Source organism: Seriola dumerili, unplaced genomic scaffold (assembly GCF_002260705.1).
Source record: "Seriola dumerili isolate Sdu_G_001 unplaced genomic scaffold, Sdu_1.0 BDQW01000226.1, whole genome shotgun sequence".
Classification (NCBI taxonomy): Eukaryota; Metazoa; Chordata; class Actinopteri; order Carangiformes; family Carangidae; genus Seriola; species Seriola dumerili.
In genome coordinates, this window is record NW_019174481.1 from 3,869,737 (window position 1) to 3,883,528 (window position 13,792).

Here is a 13,792-nt window from a genome sequence, read left to right on the forward strand (position 1 = left end):
GTAAACAGGTCACGTATTAGCAAGCTAACGATAGCTTTGTCAGTTTGTTCAGTTAGCTATACAGCAGTTAATGGTGTAACAACTAATGGAATTGTTTTTTACGTGCAACTTTGTTTTAATTAATCATGCGAACATCTCCCCTTCATAAAACACTTGACATTAGACCTAGGCTAAGTTTGAAGCTGGTGCCACCAGCTCCTGAACCCCTCACATTTTCCAGCCGGTGTTATGAGCGAGCAAGGAGCTTCTGCACAATATTGATCTTTATTTATGTCATGCACAGGCAACCATGAACTGCCAGGAACATGCTTCCACCTGAAGATGCTAAAAGTCAAAGATGTTTAAATGTCTACTTTAGTTCATCTACCGATTCCACTGTTTTGAATCAGATATGAACTTGTCTCCTCACTGCTAGAAAAGCATGAAACATCTGTAGCAATCTGCTGAGCTGTAGAAATAAGTTGGCGAATATGCTTTTACATTAGTTTTCACTCATGTTGCTTTACTCTTGTGAGCTAGCGGGCGGATATTAGTAGCTCACATGCTAAAGATGGGTAAGCTGGTTGTGTTTTTATAGCTCAGAACTGCTCTGATGGTTACACAGGCAAAAACAGAAGATCTTGAGATTCACCTCTAAATCTCTTTTTTTAACATCTGCCATGCAGCTGTCAACGTTTGTTCTCATGAGCGTGTGAGCTGTAGCAATATTTTCGGCTTAAAGACTGACAAATGTTACTTAATCCATGCGACTAAGGCTGGACAGCATTTAAAATTGTTTGATACATGCAGGTTTTAGTATCAATGCCAGACCTTATTCTGAGGAAGAAAAAGTTTGCATAAACAAATTGTGTAAAATGGCAAGAATGTAACTTCAATCAGAAACTGTTGAAATTTAAATAGCTCAAATCGTTTAAAGTCAGCTTTTGGCTCTTGGTGGTTTTGAATATTTGGTGACACAGACAAATTTGATTGGTACCAGAGAGTAGTGAAGTGAAAGACCCAGCCCTATGTGTGACTGTTTTGGGCTTATTTGCCCTTGACTGAGCTGAAAGCCTCTGTACATCCGTAACAAGCAAGCAAGAGTGAATTTTTTCCTTATTTACTTCACACACTTTGAGGTTTTTTTTCTGATTGCTCTTGATTTGGATATGTGTGTGTGTTTGTCAGTTTGATTTCCTGTGTTCGTGACCTTGCATATGCGTGTGCTCTTTGTGTCTGTTTTTCTACCTGTCAACATCTTTGCAAGACAGGTTTGTGGATTTCCTTTATGTCAATGTTTGTTCTTTGTCCACGGTAACGGGAAAACACGGTGCAGTGGGCTGAAAGTGTTACATTAGATTCGGAGAGAGGAAGCGCATCATCGGTTAGAAATATGCCATAGGTCACATTACTGAGCCACGGGTAACTTTAAAGTTGAACTGATTGATCACATCATGTGTATGCATTGGAGTCGTGCCTTAGTCCCAATTTTGACTGCTGTTGTCATGTGAAAGCCTTGTAATTACAGTTTTATTCATTTTCATATTATATGGACTTTAATTAAAGGATTAAAGGATTACATGCTCCTCTAAATTCTTTAACCTCTCGGGCTTTGAAGCACTTCCAAAACCACGCAGATAATGATAGAAACCGCATTGTCATCAAACTAAACACACACCTGTTTTTCTATCTCTTGTTGACATTTTGAGATAATGCGGTTTTTCACCCAACAGCGATGGTTTCTTATGTGCCAGGAAAGATCAAACACCCTGACCTTGGAGAGTATAAAGAGGTAAAAGGATGAAAAGAGTGTGAACGAGGGGCAGAGGAGAAAGCAGACGGAGGGGGGTGTCTTCTTTGCAGGTGGAAGAGCGCTGCAGGAGGAAAGAGGAAAGAGGTGTATTGTTACAGACGAGATGGAGCTGTGGCAAAAGGAGGGAGGAAGACTTGGGAGAAAGAGGAGAGGATCATGTTTTCCTGAACCGTGTGCGTTTGTCATCTCCAGCCTTTCCAGTCAATGCCGTTTAAGACATTGCACCACATTGTATTTTTTATTTAAACTTTTGCTTATTTGGTCAAAACTGTATTTGCCAAAACAAAGTAATTGAAGTTTTATTTATTTTTCTGCAGTGACAGTGCCCCCTACATTAATGTTTTCCAAGCAGCATGAAGTTTTGTTTCTGACTGGCTGTAATCTTTGTGAATAGGCACTAACAAGAGTTTGTTATATCACCTTCAGTTCCGTCAGACATGTAGGTAGATAACCAGCTGTGGGGCCAACATTGTTAGCTTAGTCCCATCTGTGATTTCAGCTCAACATTTCTCATGTTGCTTGTGGTTGAAAAAAGGCGAGGGGAGGAGTCGTCCAATCACCTTTACTAGGCTAGCAATGGTGTCTCTCAGATGTCAATCAGTCGCTGCCATGGGAACCACTCTCCCAGAGGATTTAGTCGTAGACTCCGTTTCCACAAGTGTGTCTAAAAAACAAGTTAATCCTCTTTTTGAAAAATGGTCAATAGCTGCAGTGTCATCATAGTTCATCATTTCCTAATACAAAAAGTAAGAGCTTCGACTTTGAGCATTGCTTCTTTTTCTCTGACTCGAGTTTTTCTCTAAAGCTCACTGATCATCTGTCAGGCTTTATTTAGCTCCCGGCCCTCCCCTCAGGTCAGTTTTTACATCCATCATAAAAGTGATGCTGCCGTTGCCATTTTCACCTTCTCTCCCATTATCATTGTCTACAGACAATAAATCCTGTTCTGCACAGGCTGTGCGCTGCATCTCATTACAGGCGTCGTGTCACATTGTGTGCCCCTATTACTTCTCGTTCCCATCGCAGCAGACCCGGGGTCGCAATTCATATCCATATAAAATGTCTCATCAGGGAAGCGGTTCTTCACTTGCTGAGATCACTCCACACATGGTGTCAATCATATTGCCAGGTTGTCTTCTTCAGTAAACCCTTGCAAAGAAATTATAGCGGCTTGCCACTTTTGTGTAAATAGATCAATCAGCAGAAAACAACTAGTTGCTGGTTTGATTCCCAGTGAGTGCTGCCAACATTTGCCTGAACAAGAGCTCAGAAACAACAAAGAGAGAACGTTCTTCACGTAAGTCTTGTTAATAACTTTTTTTTTTTTTTTTTTAAATGCAGTAATAGGCCAGTATTCCCACAGGGGCCGTTCTGGATTCATTTTACAATTTAACTAACAAATTTTAATTCAGCTCTACGGAGATCAGTGAAGGATAATGCTATAGAAACAGATCTTATCTGACCTGAGAAAACTCTGTTCTAATGCAAGTGTTAACAGCCACTTAGATCTGACTCACACTCTAAGATCATTTAGACAACCCAAAGCTCAAATAGAAATTCAATTTTTGCCTGATAAGATTGATTTCACTATTATCTGAAGACACGGTGATCTCAAATGACACATTAAGTTCGCTCTCTATTGTTGGAGCATCTTATTCATCCTTTTAAAGACTGTACAAATGTAATGGGAAGTAATATGTCTTTTGTGAACAGGTAGATCTTTGTACCCATAGTGATGATGTTCAGTCCTGCAGCATTTTGAGGCGTAATTCTCTTAACGCACAGAATGTGTAATGATGCAGAGGTAAATGACCAAGCGCCGATCATCCACAGTAAATCTCCTCATTAGCTTGAGGGGATGCTTATGGGAAAAAACATGACAGAAAATGTGTCATTAAGAATGAAATCCTATCGTTAATGCACTGGGATTTCCAATAGAAGTCATTAAAGCCAGCTAATTGCTTGTATAATGCAATAAAAGGCCATTATATAAATCTGGAGGGCAGTCGATGATAAATGTGGAGATGATTCCAACTTATAACAACTAGCAGCTACAGGATCACCTAAAGCTAGAATAATATTATCAACACAGACCTGGGTTATACTTCTTCCCTAGGCCCACACCTTTGATCTATAATACTGCACATACCCACATAACACACTGTAACACAAGATGGTGTAAGATGATTCATAATGTACAAGGTTCAAATTAACAAATGCTTATAATCCGTTGTGCCGGGGTTCAAGTGTGAAGGCAGTTAATGCTGCTAAAATCAATTAGTTATATATCAGCAACAACTCAAGTGACTACTTGTGTGTGAAAGGAGCATCTCTATAACGAACCCACTGCTACTTTACACTTTATGCTCAATGGCTCTTTGTGGCTGTTGTCATATGTAAGACATCAATAAGATATCTTAATGCACAGCATGATAATGGCTTATAGAGGCTATTATAATACATTCGGTAATCATTAGAATTCATTGTGAAGGTATTGATAATGCATTATGAATATGGTATTCTCAATATTATCTGGCAGATGAAACAGGGCTGCTCTGGTTCCTTTACTTCACTCTGACATAGAAATTACTTCTGGAGTTTTCAGTGTATTTTCATTTCTTCCTTTTTCTGTCAGTACCACAGGCTAATTAAGACTATTTTGTCTGCAGAGACATTGCAGTAAAACTAATGTTTTTAACTATTTCAGCTTTATTATTCATCTTATTTCATATCATGTATTATTTGAAGTCACCCAGGTGTTTTCTCCAGAGGGGAAGACAGAAAGAAAGAAAGAGAGAGAGAGAGAGAGTTGACAGTTGCACTCTCCTCTTAGCAACCACAGTGTTGTCTGCGGAAACTGTCTCCACATAACTAGGCACTAAAGAGCCTATGAGCGTGCTCAAATTAATTGGATTTGGTACAAAATTGCTCCCCTTGACAAGGCACATGCACGCATCATCCACACCACACACACAAACACTTACTTGCTAGGATTCAAAAATAGTTGTAACCATAATAACCTCAAATTGACATTTTCATATCCAGTCTGTGGTTTCAGTTCACTCACATTGTGGCTTTTCTCTGTTACTCAGCAGAACAAACAACAATTTTTCTGCAGAGGAGCTAATGAGCCAAATGTCTGTGAAGGGAAATGAGGCTTGTGCCTATAAAAACATACGTTTGTGTGTCGCCATACAGAGATTTAATGGTCTTTCGACACCATGTTGTGTTTTCGCTGACTTTTTCTCAAGTTGAGTTCTGATTCTACCTATAATTAAGATTTCAAGTATACAAATACTCTTTTCCAGAGCAGCTTTAGCTTTATATTCTGTTGTTGTAACAAAGAGGGCAATGAAAAGCAGGTGTCAGAAACACTTTGTTGGTCTCTGGTCATCAGCCAGGGAGGCAATAAAGCCATCTTACCATCACATGTTTATTTCTGTTGGCTCTATATTTAGAGCTGTTAACGAGAGGCTGCTCTGTTTACGAGCTTTCACACTGTAACTACATTAAAGTCTAACAATAATCTGAACCACCGTGAGCTGCTCTTCATTAGTCATTCTGTATGTGTGGATAGACATGAGGGTTGAAACGATAAGTTGATGAATTGATCGGTCAGTCTCCAGAAGATTATTAATTTTGGTCGTCCTCTGGCCCATGCATAGTTTTCTGACTGAAGTTTCAAGCAACTTTAAAGGGAAATGACAATTTATTTTATGATCCAACTGGTCTTAGCACAGTTTGTGGATTGTGTCTGTATAATTATCTTTATTAGTTTTTTATTGGTCATTATGTTTTATTATGCATATTATAGCTGGTTAACACTGTGGGTATGTGCGCTGTCATGTTGTGTCATTTTTTAAACAGAATTTTTTTTATTCATTCATAAATGCCAAACATTAGCTTGTTCCAGCTGCTCAGATTGATACTCAGATCAAAGCATTTTCTCAGTTTAATGTTGCTGTAAATCAAATACCCTTGAATTTGAGACTGTTGGATGTACAAAACAAGTAATTTGAGGACATTACTTGTTGCATTACTTGAAATTGCATTTTAACTATTTTCTGACATTTTATAGATTACACGAATAATCGGTCAAAAAAATATAATGAGAGTAATCATCAATTGCAGCCTTAATATACATGCTTCACCTTGTGTGAGTCACTGACTGTACCTGATGCTGATGTAAGCATTCAACAGCATTCATCTACAGTATTTCATATTAATGTGATGAGAGCAGCTCTCATAATGGCAGCGTAATTGAGAGTCAAAGAGAGGTCAAAGTAAAACTCAACACTGCCGTCGTGCTGTTGTAACTGTGCAGAAGTGAAGAGCTGTTTCTGTGGCGAGCGTGGATGAGCATTAATGTGACAGTCACACCGCAAGGACACACGCGTAGAGATGAAGTGGACGTGTGTGTGTGTGTGTGTGTGTGTGTGTGTGTGTGTGTGTGTGTGTGTGTGTGTGTGTGTGTGTGTGTGTGGGGTTGGGCTGTGCTTGCTCCTGTTGGTTTAACCTTGAACAAACACACGCACAGCGGTGCAGGTAGTAGAGGACGTCCAGAATTACAACAGGTGATGGCAGCATGTGTTTTTTACTCAACAAGAACAGCAGGGAGAAACTGATTTTATGTTGCTCAGGATCTGCACAAAGCACTTCACACCTCGAAATTATGATGTGTACCACTAATTACAGCCCGTTCCAAGATAAAGACATTGTCACAGAGGGTACGTCTACTGACATTCTTTTTTCTGCAACTTTACACAATTACACTTCAACTTTTCTTCTTCTTTTCTCTCTTCCTGTTTGAATTTGAATCTTTTTCAGCCCCCCTCCTTCAATTCCCACTGTTTCTGACTCCCCTCTTTCCATCTGAATGGCTTCCATTGTTGCTGTTCTGCTCCATTTCTCCATTTCCCTGCATTTTCTTCCACTGATGATGGTTGGGTGGCATTGTGTTGTTGTGGGGGTCACTTAGTCCAAAGGCTGTTGTGTGTACAGTGCAGTGCAGTAATCCGTGCGTGCAAGCAGTACAGTATGTGCCGGACTGTGTGAGTGTTTCCTCAGGTGGAAGAATTTTAGGAGGGGTTGGTTGGTTGTTGGATCATGGAGTTCATCTTTGGTAATGATGTGTAATTAAACCAATCACACGTGGTCATTACTATTGAATGAAACTGATGATGCTATCAAATCCAAGTGGAGGAAGCTACGGAGCAAGGCTCCTAACACTGGCAGAAGTCTGAATTAGCATGAACTGAAAAAATAATCCCACTCATCTTTTCTACTTCTGATAAGTTTTGAGATACAGAGAAGCCAAGATTTATTATTATCCAACTAGTTCACAAGAACTCCTCAGATCCTGTCTGAGCTAATGACATCAGTGACAGTCAGTGTCGGTCATCATCAGTCACACTTATCTGGAATTAGTGTCACCACATGCCCTGTTTGACTGTTTAAAACAACAATTTTGATACGGATATTGGTTTCTCAAGAATTGTGGCTAAGATATGCACTGAGCATATAAAGAGGTTGGAAAAACAGACATGTCAGTGCTCTCTGGTGGATGAACTACCTGCCTGCCAACATGTGCCGATAGGGTTGGGCTACGAAAACATTTGATTGAACTGAGTTTAGCTAAAATGAGACGAGCGTCAAAAGAAAATGCTCATTAAAAATGTTAATTAAATATGACACATTCAAATAACAGCTGTAGCATGCTTACTTCTCACACCTCTTGTATTTTATTTATTTTGTTCAGGCAGGTACCGGAGGTCCCACTGCAGAGCTGTGAAGTAGATCAGGTCAAAATACTGATGTGATCCACATAAAAAACAATCTGCTGAAAGTGACCTGAAGGGATCAGTGAGATCATTTCTCTAGAAAGGACTCACCACTCTGTCGATCCTGTTGAACTACAGAACACTCACACCATCTTCAGACACATTTACCAGATAACTGTTCCATTACAGAATTAACATCACTTAACTACAGCTAATATAATCCAGCCAGCGGTGATGTCTGTCATTTTAAATGGAAGAAGAAACAATTAGCACTTAGAAGCTGCTGCCTGAATGTTTTCTACATTGCTCGTGTGTAACAATAAGAGAAAAGAAAAGTGCTGCTAGGAAACTTTTTAGTGTCAGATACATCTACATTATGAAACTTCCAATGGAAACCCAACCATACATCCTGCCGAGCAAAAATCAGCCAATATATTGTCCATGCAAATGCATGTAGTAAATAGTTTTTGGGTTGGGTTGATATTTTGGGAGTTGTGTAGATAGAAGTTAGGACAAGATCAGCAGAGACAATAACACCAAGACATTTCAGACTCAGGTTTCTTCTAAAGCACCTTAGTCTTTCCTCCTCTTTGTCCTCCTCCTGCTCCTCTCTGTGGTCTGTGTGTCCTGCAGCTCAGACCGCAGCCTCCAGCATCTGTTACCTCCTTAACCCTCATGTGAAGATGAAGGTCAGTGAAGGGGCTGAGCAGGAGCTCACAGTACGGAGGAAAAAGTGACCCTCAAAAGCACTGAGCTTCCACACAAAAGCCCGAAAATTCTTGAGCAAATTGTAATATTTATTTTTTCAATCCAACAGTTTGATGAAAAGAAGCTTTTCAGCAGGATAGAAAGTCAGAGTGACAGATGGTTTCCTGGTTTCAGTGAGTTCAAAGTGATGTGTCTGTATAAGCTATCAGAAACAGGTGATTGGTGGTGTGTGTGTGTGGGGAGGAGGAAGAGGTTTGAATATTTAAAGGTGTGCATCATCACTCTGTCTGCCCCTCTACTTCTGGCTCTCCTTTATTCATGCATAACAAATATAAAGATGGATTATGCATATATAAAAGGCAGAGGTGCCAGTATAAACACAAACATGAAGGCAAATCCATTTATAACATACTACATGCGCTCATTAATCGCACTTTTAAATGATATATTAGACATTTTCTGAAGTGTTTCTTTCTCTCCTTCCCTCTTTCCAGCCGAGCCTCTTCCTCTGATGGACCTGTGCCGGCGTGCGGCCCGTCTGGCTTTGGGTCGGGAGCGGCTTCAGGAGATCGAGAGCCTCCCCCTGCCCCAGTCCCTCAAAAATTACCTCCAATACCAGTGACTGACACCAGCAGAGTACAAGGACACAAACCAGACCACCAGAGAGTCTACAGCTGGATGGAGGAAAGACATGAATTAAAAGGTGCAAAGAGGGGATGATGGATGGAAGAATGTCCACACTGAGAGTGCCGAGGCTCAACAAAAGATGGATTTATACGAAGATGGAATGAAAGATGGTGGATGAACTCACAGTGGAGGTCCAGGCTTTCACACAAAGGACAGGACAGCACCAGCTTCTTTTGGATTTTCGAGCTGCTCTATCATTTGTTTTGGACTTGAAATAAATTATTGATGATGGTATCCCATCAGTGTCTCACTCATCCAGAAAGAAAGCCCATCCCCTGATGGCACGGTGTGGTTAAGTGGTGAAAGAGACGGTGGTAAAAACAAAGACCGCCACCTAGTGATGAGAATAAAAACTGCGCCGAGAAAGCACACTAATCCTATCCCTGGAGGCCTTTCTGACGAACAGTCAGTGACCATATCATTGATTTGGATACCATAGTGTGTATTCATGGTTTCCACTGGTACAGGTGACAGGCTGCAGAGTCTTAGACGTCTAAGAGGATTCTAGCTCTAATGTCCTTTTTATGTGATGACTCAGGCCCGACCAAAAGCTCACACTGCATACAGAGTAGATCAAAACATGGCTGCAGGGTGTATGCAAAGTTTAGCACAAGAGACTTAACTTATCTCCTGGCTTTATGCAGACATTCGGTGATAGTTAAGCCCTTTTCAGACATGGAATAAGTAACGTCTATCAGTTAAAGCACCTGTCAGCACCTGGTGCTGGAGGAGGAACAGTGGAGTTAAAGAATAATGAAGGAAGCAAATTATGGATTTTAAAATTCATTTTGCCATTAATGTCTTAAGGATTGTCAGCTTGAAATCCCACACATCAGTTTAATCATTTATTTTTTTTTTTTCTGAGATTTATTTTATTGTGTGGCATGTTTTATACTGGAACTGCTTATTTTTGTTTGTTTTTTTGTTTTTACCTGTTTGTTTCCCTGTGCTGCAAAGGGAAATAAAATAGTTTTTATAATCTGATCTGAAATAAGATTAATCTTGACAAAATGTGGAAAAAAGACCTTCAGATCTTGAAATATTTCTCTGTAACTTTCACAAGCTAATAATCAGAGTGGAAAAAAAACATGTTATTTCCAGGTTATTTATTAAGAGTTTGACACTCAAAAACTCAACTAATCTACTTTATCAAGACTGTGCATGTGAGGTTTGATCAGATTTGATTGACAGTCACCAAACAACCCATCAACTGTAAGATTTTAACACAAATGTTGCTAAATTCTGATTGGCTGGATGGAAGTATCAGCTTTTTTTTAGATGAGTCCTGCAAACCTCAAACCACGTCGGAAGAACACACTGAAGAAGAAAAACACAAATGTCTAATGTGAAATAACCAGAATTGTCTTGTGGGTCCCCATCGCACATAGTAAGAAGCTTAATGAGAAAATATTTTAATCTCTTCATGTGCACACTTTGTGCTCCTGCAGCCTTTTTACATTAATGTGAGCATATTCAATTAAGACTCGCACTGTGTGGGAGGTGATGCAGCAGTGGCACGTGGTCCAGCTTATTAAGAACGTGGTCATGGCTTTTACACGCGGAGCTGCATGTCTGAAAGGGGCTTTATCACCGAAACAAATGGGACAAAACCGCTCGCTGTTTAAACAAGTGTTAAGTTGCACTGAGAAACATTCCTCACAGGACACTAAACCATGTATTATGATGTCAATCATGACCAAAGTATTTCATACTAAGCCATGGAGTGAATGAATGTGTCTGTAGGAGCTGTGGGTCGTGGCCTGCCGCAGTGTAACCTAAGAGGAGCCTCACCTGCTGTTGTTTGTAGCACCCTGCTGTAGCTCACTGGTACCAGACAGTATCTGTCTGCTCTCTGCACAACTGTCTTAATGACCACAAACAAGGAAACAAACAAACAAACAAGCAAACAGGACCAGGGCAGATCTAGACTCTCTGGATCTATTGTAAAGGCTGGAGCAGGACGAAGGAACATTACTGCTACTGCAGTGGCTCAGAACAGGATGCACATGACCAACGCCCAACCACACACACACACACACACACACAAACAAACTCACACATACATATTCACACACCTACCATGTTTTCTTTCCTAAAAAAGGCTTGAGTCACTTTTTTTTTACTTCTGAGTTTGTATCCAACATTATTATTATTATTATTATTATTGTTAATATTATTGTGAGTGTGGAGTCTGATTCTGATGATGGTAGGATGATGATGATGATGATGATGATGATGATGGTGGTGATGGTGATGATATTTATTTATCACAAGCTGGTTCTATGTTTTTTTTTTTGACTGATCAGTGATGGTTACTTTCAGGTAAATGTAATACAAAGATGCTGGTGACGAAGGGAGAGAAATCAAAACTAGTTTCTTCAATGCTGCTTTTATTATTATTATTATTATTATTATTATTATTATTATTATTACTATTATAATTATTATTGTTATTATTTGTGATGGTGGTGGTCTTACCTCTGTTTCCATCAGTTAGGATGGGGAGAAAAGGACCATTTCAGAGAAGTAGTAGAATGTATGGACTGGCAGTGCAGTTGAGATGTCAACAGAAATGAAATGTGAATAAAAGCCAAGTGAATTTGAAAAATCTCTCCAAAATATTCTTCGTGTTTCTTTCCCTTCACCTTTTCTAGGCTAATTCTGTTTCCCAAAAAATCACAGCTGATGATTTCTAGGAATGTTTACTAAAATGAGCATATTGAATTCATCCAAAAATACATCTGAAACATAAAAAACTGAGAGAGCTGCAGTAAGATGCAAAAGAGCCTGATGGTTCAACTGGGGCTGACACACTTTCAGCATCTTTAATTGTGTCTGAGGGAGCGTTTAATCTGCCGAGGGAGGCCTTGGCAAGGAAAATTGGGCCATAAACTATTTGGCCGTAAGTTCTCCCAATTGTCAAGTGTGCAGTTTCCACTTCAGAAGGTAAACAGCTAATGCTCGGCTCATCAGCTCCTGCAGCTGTGAATACAGCTCAACTCTGAGTCTAAAAGTAAGATCTGCAGCTGCAGGGCACCACAGAGTGAGAGCGCAGGCATTAGTGATAGCTGGTGTGGCTACAGGCTTCATATTTCTGCTGCACAATGTGGGATCAGACTTGCACTAAGGCATCATCAGGTCTGGCTCACAATATCTAAACACACAGGGGATGGGTGTTTGGAAAATCAATAGCGGACAGACGGTGTAATGATGCTCCTGCATCACCATCATGACACTATAGATCAATCACTCACAATTTAACAGGACCAGAAACACAGCCTGGTCACAAACAGCGAGTCACTCGCTGACATGAATACTCGAGAGGAAAGTGTGTTGCAGAACACAGGAGCTAAACTTTGATGAGGCTGCACAACAGAGCACCAAGTGATTTATAACAGAGTTTTTAAGTGTGACAACAGTGGGCAATAAACCAACACCAGCTTACTGACAGTGCAGTCTAAAGTCATATTTAAACAATATGTCTGCTCGAAGATACCCAACTTCTCTGATTTTTTTTTTTTTTCTATAACCCGGCCAAACATGTATTGGAACACAGCCTGTCAAGGGAAAACTGCAGCACACAGCTTTTTCTCTTAACTTATTCAATTTCAGGTGCACTAGTGGAAAATCCCTCAGTTAGTAAAGTACTAGTACCGTAACATAAAATAGCACTTTAATCAAAGTACTTAAAGTTCTGTATTCAAAAGTTCCCTTATGCAAAAGCTCCAGGTTTTTCCAGTTTATATTATTTGCTAAATGATTAGATTTTTTTTTTACTTTTATACTTTGAGTATGTATGAGCCATTTTAGACTGTTGTAATATTATATATTATAGTATTATTGGATTATTATCAAAGGTGCATTTACACACACAATTTTAATATTGAGGTAAAGCTAATATTAACTACTTTTTTCATTGCTGGTATACTCTACAAGAATGCATTTTACATTTTCAGAATATATGGTGTTTCATATGAAAAATCTGTAAATAAACAGTAACAGCAGACAGGTGTCAGATAAATGTAGTGGAGTAAAAATTTGAACTGCCAGTAAATGGAAATACTCAAGTTAAGTACAGGTAAGTCTACAGTAGTTGAAGAATGTAGTCAGTTATGTTTCCACCACTAACAAGAACCAGTGTTTTATATACAATGTGCACATTTAGACAATATTTACACTGTGAGGACACGTGTATAAAATACTTCAAAACACAATAAAATATCTGAACATAACAGTGAAGGAAAACACACCATGTAGCGTATCTGTGTCTGCCCAAATGCTGCACACACACACACACACACACACACAGAGACACTGTTGCTCAATTTGTTTCATTATAAACATTTAACCCTGATGCTCGCAGAAGGAAGCAAAGCTGCACTTTCTATTCTGGAACTTTGACAGGAAGCTGAGGTGTGAAAAGGGGTCCACAACACAACACAGGGAGGTGAGTTTGCCTTCAGAGTGGGAATAAAGACAATGAAAAACATGATAATTTTCCAAGTGTTTCTGATTAACCAATGATTTAGAGAAATGTCAAAATAAACATGGGCGATGTTCTTTAATATTGTACCTCTCAGTCATTAGTTTTGACATAAAAAGTGACTCACTGAACTAATATGCTGAGAGAAATAAACATTATGAGCTGCCAACGTGGTCGTTTGAGCCAATGCACTTGTCAGATAAAACTGTTATGACTGTGACCATCTGGGACTGCAGAGGCCGGTTTGGCTTGAGCTGCTTTCACATCTTCAGTACTTTCAGTGACCAATAGAAATGTTGAATAAATAGATACATTGAGGGAAGAAGAAAATCCCACTTTGCC

At 39.6% G+C, this 13,792-nt stretch overlaps 1 protein-coding gene across 1 annotated transcript in view; it reads left to right on the forward strand.

Moving 5' to 3' along the window:
• The window catches only part of LOC111228941 (SPRY domain-containing SOCS box protein 4-like), a 46,401-nt gene extending 35,233 nt beyond the window's left edge, over positions 1-11,168 (forward strand). The window contains exon 3 of the mRNA XM_022755060.1: positions 8,775-11,168. Within this exon, the coding sequence (XP_022610781.1) occupies positions 8,775-8,902 (128 nt within the window). The 3' untranslated portion in view covers positions 8,903-11,168. The remainder of the gene's footprint in view (positions 1-8,774) is intronic.
• Positions 11,169-13,792: the final 2,624 nt, after the last annotated feature.